At 42.4% G+C, this 8,403-nt stretch overlaps 1 protein-coding gene across 1 annotated transcript in view; it reads left to right on the top strand.

Annotated features, from left to right (window-relative positions):
* The first annotated feature begins 3,710 nt into the window (after positions 1 to 3,710).
* EPHX2 (epoxide hydrolase 2) overlaps positions 3,711 to 8,403 on the top strand; it is a 54,249-nt gene continuing 49,556 nt past the window's right edge. Inside the window, exon 1 of the mRNA XM_043927708.1 lies at positions 3,711 to 3,924. Coding sequence (XP_043783643.1) covers positions 3,824 to 3,924 — 101 coding nt within the window. The 5' untranslated portion in view covers positions 3,711 to 3,823. The remainder of the gene's footprint in view (positions 3,925 to 8,403) is intronic.

The following is an 8,403-nucleotide window of genomic DNA, read 5'->3' as shown; positions in this document are numbered from 1 at the left end:
TCCAGGAAGTCCTGTAACTCACAAGGTATTATAAAATAGTCCAGATCAAATCAGTCTCCTAGTTTACAGCCCTGGAATAAACAAAGGGTCATAATTTCGTCTTCAGCAAAGATGATTCCCATCTAAAGTGGGGTCTCATATTCTAAGTTTCTTATTTTTTTTTCTCAAAGGGGCGATTTATAAAATCTAATTCTGTTGATGTGACCTTCCTCTTCACTTCGCTGCATTTCACAAACACATATATGTATTCCTAAACAGTACTGCATCAGTCAGGCAACAGAAATCACTCTAGTTAATTTAAATAGTGAGAGATTGAATACAAGAAATTAGGAACCTGTAGAATCTTTGGGGAAAAATGGCAGAATGAGCTCCAGATGGGGCCTTTAATAAAGCAATAGCATATGATATTCTTCTTTGTCTCTCTGAACTACTTCATTCAATATAACAATCTCTAGGCCCATCCATGTTGCTACAAATGGCATTATTTCATTCTTTCTACGGCTGAGTAATATTCCACTGTAATGTGAAACAAAATATTTCCTGCTATATCAATGGGTAAGAAATGTCACGGCTATCCATGATCCTGGCCCTCCAACTGTGAGTTTCTGAGCCATGTTGAAAAGTGGCACCACCCTCTACATGAGGAACATAAGGATTTCATAATCATCAGTGATTATAGCAATCCAGTGTGAGCTGCAAGGTCTTAAGGAAATTCAAGAAAGAGAAAAATATCTCTGTGCAGGATGCTGGCCCCAGATAGCTGAGATGCATATGAAAGGGATGACTTCAATAATCCCATACTGTTGCATCTTTCCATGCATAGAAGAACACTAAATTCCTTAACTTGATATCTTGTTTTCCTTACTTCACAATAATCTTTGATGTTCAGACTGCCTGCTCCCTATGTTGCAAACTTGTATGTAGCCTGATTCCCTCTTCTGCCTCTTCAGAGCAGTTTTCTCAGGGCTGCTGAGATGATACCTCCCAGGCTTGGAGTCCTTAACATTGCCACCAAATAAAATAACTCTACTTTCAGGTTGTGATTAATTTTTTAGTCAACGGCACCTCATCTTCTTTATCCACTCCTCTGTCGATGGACATTTAGGTTCCTTCCATGTCTGGGCTCTTATAAACAATGCTGTAGTTAACACTAGGGTGCATGTATACTTTCAGACCATGTTTTTCTGCAGATATATGCCCAGGAGTGAGCTTACAGGATCATATAAATGGGAAAAGAATTTGAACAAGGATACATGTATCAGTTATACAATATGTATAACTGAATCACTTCTCTGTACATCTGAAACTATCAAACATTGTTAATCAACTCTACTCCAAGATAAAATAAAAAGTTTTAAAAAATAAAATAAAAAGCCAATATTCTAGAGAGATAAATTGCATATGCTGTCACTCAAATGTTCATGGTTAATTAATTTATAAAAGGATGATTAATAAAAAAGATTTTATTTAATTTAAAAAAAGAAAGAAAGACTCCCAGAAAAACACCACCACTGAACTGGAAGCTGTCACCTCTACCCCAATCAGCCAGCCTCCACTGGGCCTAAGTTCAAAGACACGCTTGGCTGGGAACCAGGGATATATAAGCTGCTCCAAGTTCTTTAGATTGAGCAACTGACTGAATGGAAATACCCCTTAGTAAGACCAGGAGCAGACTTGGGAGGTGTGAATGCAGCAAGAACTCTATTTCAATCATGAAAAATTCAAGATGCCTATGAGATATTCATGAGGAGGTGTTGAGTAGGAAATTGCATGTGCGTATATGGAGACCACAGAGAAGTCTAAATTGTAGATTTCAATTTAAGAGGTTTTAAACTACATAAGTCAGGCAGCCATTTTCTTTCTTTTTTCCAACTCAATTTTACTTTTGAGATCACCAACTTTTAAAAAAAAATTTTCTGATATGGATCACTTTTAAGTCTTTAAAAGTCACTTTTAAAGTCTTTTAGTGAATTTATGACAATATTGCTTCTATTTTATGTTTTGATTTTATGGCCCCAGGCTTCCTGACCAGGGATGCAACCTGCACCTCCTGCACTGGCAAGTGAAGTCTTAAGCATTGGACCATCAGGGAAGCCCCTAAGATCATCAACTTCTTGAGTGACTACTGTATTTATTCACTTTAACTCTGGCTGTCTTCAAACCTAGGGTCTTTGAGCATGCATGCTAAGTCGCTTCATTTGTGTCCAATGCTTTGCGACCCTCCCTGTGGACTGTAGGCCCCCAAGCTCCTCTGTCCATGGGATTCTCCAGGCAAGAATACTGGAGTGAGTTGCCATGCCTGCCTCCAGGGGATCTTCCCAACTCAAAGATCGAACCTACATCTCAGCAAGTTGGAACATTAGGCCAGGAGTATGCTCTAACTCACAGAACTTACTACAAAGGCACAGAGAACCCAACAACCCGTTAGTAAGCACAGCTCAGACACTCCTAAGGTTTAGGTTTTCCAAAAACACAAATGAGCCAAGAGTGTAGTTTAAAATGAAGTTCAAACATTTTAAGGCAGCATTAGCATAAAAATAATGTACAAAGAAGTAATCATAGTTCAAATGTATGTCTTTAAAAGGAAATCAATCCTGAATACTTATTGGAAGGACTGATGCTGAAGCTGAAGTTCCAATACTTTGGCCACCTAATGCAAAGAACTGACTTGTTCGAAAAGACCCTGATGCTCAGAAAGACTGAAGGCAGGAGGAGAAGGGGGAGGCAGAGGATAAGATGGTTAGACAGCAACACTGACTCAATGGACATGAATTTGAGCAAACTCCAGGAGATAGTGAAGGACAGGGAAGCCTGGCGTGCTGCAGTCCATGGGGTCACAAAGAGTTGGACACGACTGAGCAAGTGAACAACCTCATTCCACAAGAGGTTGGGGTGGATGTATTCTGGGTTGGCATACCATACCTGGGGCATTCTATTTTATTCTAGAATTACATTTTGCCTTGACAAACAAGTGTGACTAGAGGCACATGGTCAGGATAGTGAGGAATCTGTAAGTGTATGTATTGAATCTAGAAAATAAGGGACACAAATCTATTATTTTCCTAGATATTCCAACTGAGATGAATATAGAAGATCCAAATATTGAATGAAGAAAGATTTGGCAACACACACACACACTCTCTCTCTCTCAAAGGTTCTGTTTCCTCTGACTTTTTCCCAGGTCCCCATCTTTGCCCAGACTGGAAAGTCTGCCATGTACACGTAAAGCCTGTCAGCCCGTTTCCTGGCCAGGGTCCATCTCTTCAAGCAGCCACTGCTCCGGCCTGAGGCTACTTGTTTAGTCGCTCAGTGTTGGATTATTTTGTAACCCCATGGATTGTAGCCCGCCAGGCTCCTCTGTCCATGGGATTCTCCAGGCGAGAATACTGGAGTGGGTTGCCATTTCCTTCTCCAGGGGATCTTCTTAGTACTTTCGTTTTTGGGGACAGAAGATGATGCATTCAGAAGCGAGATTCCAGCCCCAGATCCAGGCGCCAGGAGGCAAGGACATGGAATCCGGGCCTCGGACGGTGCGGGTACATCAAGGGAGGCCCCAAGGGACCTCCTGGCGACCCGTGGCGATCAAGACTGGTACGGCGGGGCGTGGCGGAGGCGGGGCAGGGTTGGAGGGGCAGGGGCGGGGCCGGGGTCAGGGCAAGGGGCGGGGCGGAGGTGTGTCCAGTCTGAAGGCAAGGGGTGGGGCCGAGGCTCGGGCTGGGGCGGGGCCAAGCTCGACTTAGCTGGCCCTGGTGGCCCGCTACTCCAGTCTGGCCGCTCGGCTTTCGTAGATTTTTCTTCGCTGGTTTCTGGGTGAAAGACCGCCATGGCGCTGCGTGCGGCCGTGTTCGACCTGGTCGGGGTCCTGACTCTGCCCTCGGTCACCAGTTTCTGGGATCGCGCCGAGGAGGAGCTGGCGCTGCCCAGGTAAGGGACCCCGCGTGGGTTGGTCCGGGCGGCTGGGGCGCCACTCCTTGGAGAAGTTGCTTTTCGAGATTCGCAGAACTGGTTTCAGATTGCTGGAAGGCGAGAGCGCTGGGTGGAAGGTTAGAACAATTATTCGGCCCTCAAATACCAGTGTGTCTAAGTAGATCCACTGTCTTTCTAAATGTTGAGTATTTAAGATTCTCTAAGGACTCCAAAATTGACTTTTATATTGCAATCTTTTCTTAAAGTCAGAGAAATTACTCCCTGAGGTGTCTGCTGCCCACTTACTTCTCTGTAATGGAATGGGCTGGGGCTTTCGTTGTCGCTCAGCTGGTAAAGAATCCGTCCGCAATGAGGGAGACCCGGGTTCAATCCCTGGGTTGGGAAGATCCCCCGGAGAAGGGAACGGCTACCCCCTCAGCATTCTGGCCTAGAGAATTCCTTGGACTGTATAGTCCATGGGGTCGCAAAGACTCGGACACGACTGAGCGACCTTCACTTCACTTAAGAGAGCTGCGCTGAAGGTTTTTAGAGAAAAAAGTCCTGTGCCTTGCACAGTGTCAACAGCAAAGCAGAAACAGCCCCCAAACATAACTACTGGGAAATGGTCAACTAGGAAGCATAACCAGTAACCGGAATGTTCAGGATGAGATTTCAGTGACATCAGAAAATATCTGTTATAAGTGCAGAAAAAAAACCCCACCAGAATGTACAACTATTTATACAGCAGGGAAACTATGGAAAAAGTATTTCAACTATGGAAAAACAGCTACATGCTGAAGATGCCTGAAAGAAATTTTCCGAAATATCCCTGTGGTTGCACCAGTTTACATTTCCAGTCAATAGTACAGGCAGGCTTCTCATTCTCCCCATCCTTGCCAGCACATGTTATTGCTTGTCTTTTGATAATAGCCATTCTAACAGATGTGCGGTGATATCTCACTGTAGTTTTGATTGCCTTTCCTTGAAGTTCTTTTAACCATGGTATTGTTTCACTTTTTTTAGCCTGTAAGTTGTATTATTATTTTTTTTTAAGACATAAAAAGAGAGTAAGGTATGTGATATGTTTACACCTGTGACCTCATCAGTGGGGGAGAGAACATGACTTGTCAATGTACAAATCACAAGAATACTTGTCAGTATACCAGTGCATATACTTGAGAGTGTATCTGTGAGTATACAGGTCACAGGTAGTCAAGTTTACAAATGGACAAAATTTCAGAGTCCAGAGTGCTAACCATTACACGATGGAACCCACAAATGTACAGAATTTCAAACAGCACTGGACTTTGAGTCCGACCCAGGTTAACATCTCAGTTCTAACACTTAGCATTGGGCCACCTTGCTTAACCTGACTTGTTAACTCAACTGAGACCTCAGTCTTAAAATAAGAAAATACCGCCCCTCAATTTTCTGTATGGGTTAGATTAGATGACACGTAAGATAGGTGGGCCACTGTGTTCCTGATCCATTTTTTATTATTCAGGTCTCATGCACAGAAAGACCAATGTACTGGGATATTCTGTTCATCCACTGTGGCACCGACTCACACACCATCTCTGTGACCATGGCGAGGATTGTTCCCAGTAGTCACAAAACAGTACAGCAAAGCTAGCTGACCCCGGAAGTCAGAGTCCATGCTTTTGATCTTATTAGCCTGTGGACAGAAAACAGAAGTGCCTGTTCCCTTTTTCTTGTTCCTCTCCACATCCTGGACAACATCATAGCTGATACATAAATCACTTAGGCAAAACCCAGGGTTTTGTTTTTATTTATTTCATAATCTTTTGGCAGCAAAATCTGACCTGGCTTCGTTTGGTGGCAAGTCTGATCTGAACAAACATGAGATTATTTATCACCATTATCTATCCTACTACTGTAAATAATCACATGTGCACATGCATGTGTTCTCAGTTGTGTCTGACCCTTTTGTGACCCCGTGGACTGTAGCCCATCAGGCTCTTCTGTCCATGCGATTCTCCAGGCGAGAATACTGCAGTGGGTTGCCATATCCTCCTCCAGGGGATCTTCCCGATCCAGGGATTAAACCAGCTTATCCTGCTTCTTCTTCATTGGCAGGTGGATTCTTTACCACTTGAGCCACCAAGGAAACCCCAAATAGTCACACCTTTCACTATAAATATATTCATGAGTTTAATTACACAGGCTGCCACAGGTCCTCCTGGAGATGTTACTTAATATATGGTATATCCCCCATTTTACCTTTACAGTCTGAAAAATGCAGACACATTTATGAATAAATTGGTAGGTAGGTAGGTTGGTAGACAGGTAGGTTTAAAACAAACAGTAGAATTCTAGTACATGTATTGTTCTATGTTTTAACTTTTTATTTATTTTAACCATTTTATTTCATTCAACAGTTGGATGTCTTTTTGTTTGCATAGACCTACTTTTCTCTTTTTAACCACTCCATAGTATTCCACAATATGGAAGTTCCGTAATTTATTTAACCATTTTCCCCTGTTGGTGGACATTTATTTGTTAGTGGTCACTATTACAAATAATGTCACTGTCATATTTCCATAGGGTAGTTTTCTAAAAATGGAGTTGCCAAATAAAAGCAAGTAGTATTTACGTGTAAAATATTGACTGATTCTGCCAAGCTATTCTCCAAAATATGCTGTGCCTGCCCTGACTATGCCGGAGTAGGCCAGCCCAGATCCTCCCTATGGTGGAGATGACTCTCCTGAACTTTTGCCAGACGTAGAGGGAAAAACATTATCTTGTGTCAGTCTGCATTTTCCTCTCTGCTATTCATTTTTATTGGTCATCTATATTTTTTTCCCTTGGTGTTTACCTTTTTATACCATTTGCCCATTTTTGTATTTGATTGTCACTTTCTTCTTGATTTCTAGGAACTTTTGATTTCTACCATGATGTTTTATGTTTTTTACTTGTCATCTCTTCTGCTATTTCTTTCTTTAGAAATATTTATTTATTTGGTTGTGGGGTGGCATGTGGGATCTAGTTCCCTGACCAGGGATTGAACCCAGGCCCCTGGCAGTGAAAGCGTAGAGTCCTAACCACTGGACCACCAGGGAGTTCCTGAAATTGATTTTTTAAAAAACTTTTAAGGCTATCTTTTGTATAATTTCAGTGGTATTTTAGACGGAGAGAGAAACAGATAAGTGCCCAGAGTGGTGCCTTGGTACAATCCCCTCTTTCAATAGCATCAAGGCTGCAAAGAACAGAGTGCTTGATTTGAGAGTCTTAAGAACTGCAATTCAGGAGAAACAAATTTGGGTAAAACCGAGAGTGTTTTGGGGAAGAGAAAGAGTCAAGGGCTTAAGATTTGAGAGTCTTAAGAACTGCAATTCAGGAGAAACAAATTTGGGTAAAACCGAGAGTGTTTTGGGGAAGAGAAAGAGTCAAGGGCTTATTAAGGCAAAAGCCACGAGGCTGTGCTCTGATTCAAGAAAGGAAATAGTTGCCCTTTGGGGAGGGAGTCTAGTACGTATCCTGAGTTTCTGGCAGGTATTCTGACGTCTTCTAGGATTGTACATAGGACAGTACATGGTCTCACCCAGATTGAGACGTATAAAGTCATGTGTCCTCAGCAGCCTCTTGGCTCCATTCTAAACCACTCACTTGTTCATTACTGTTACTGCTCAGTCGCTCAGTCATGTCTGACTCTTTGCGACCCCATGGACTGCAGCATGCCAGGCTTCCCTGTCCTTCACTATCTCCTGGAGTTTGCTCAAATTCATGTTCATTGATTTGGTGATGGTATCCAACCATCTCAATCTTGGTTGCCCCCTTCTCCTCCTACTCTCAGTCTTTCCTAGCATCAGGGTCTCTTTTGGTTTTCCTTTCACACTATTTTCATCAGTGCATAACATCGTGTGCCTTGTAACTCTATTGCACAAAGGTTTGTGCCCTTTGTCAATATAAAAGTGTTCAGTAGGTATACAGTTTTTCTAAAGCAGTTGTATCAAATCCTGCTCCTACCAGAAATATAAGAGAGTTTTAGTTTCTCCATATTGTCATTAGTACTTGATGTCAATCTGTTTAAATTTAGCAGATCTGGTGGGTTTATGGTGTTTTCTCATGGTTTTTTTTTTTAATTTTTTTTGTTTTTTTGTTTTTAAATGTTTACAATGTTGTGTCGGTTTCTGCCATACAACAACTCAACTCAGATCAGACATAGTTGTACTTGTATGCTCTCCCTCTTGAGCCTCCCTCCCTCCCCCCCATCCCACAGAGTGAAATAAGTCAGAAAGATGCAAACAAATGCATATTTATGCCTAAATATGGAATCTAGAAAAATGGTACTGATGAACCTATTTGCAGGGAAGGAATGGCAACACAGATGTAGCGAATGGACTTGTAGACCTGGAGGAAGAGGGAGAGAGTGGGACAAACAGAGAAAGTGGCATCAACGTATATACACTATTGTATGTAAAATGGATAGTTAGTGGGAAGTTGCTATATCACACGGGGAGCCCGGCCTGGTGCTCT

This window comes from Cervus elaphus, chromosome 16 (genome assembly GCF_910594005.1).
Source record: "Cervus elaphus chromosome 16, mCerEla1.1, whole genome shotgun sequence".
In the NCBI taxonomy this organism is placed as follows: domain Eukaryota; kingdom Metazoa; phylum Chordata; class Mammalia; order Artiodactyla; family Cervidae; genus Cervus; species Cervus elaphus.
Note: the sequence above shows the minus strand (reverse complement) of the source record. Positions and strands in the feature narration are given on the sequence as shown.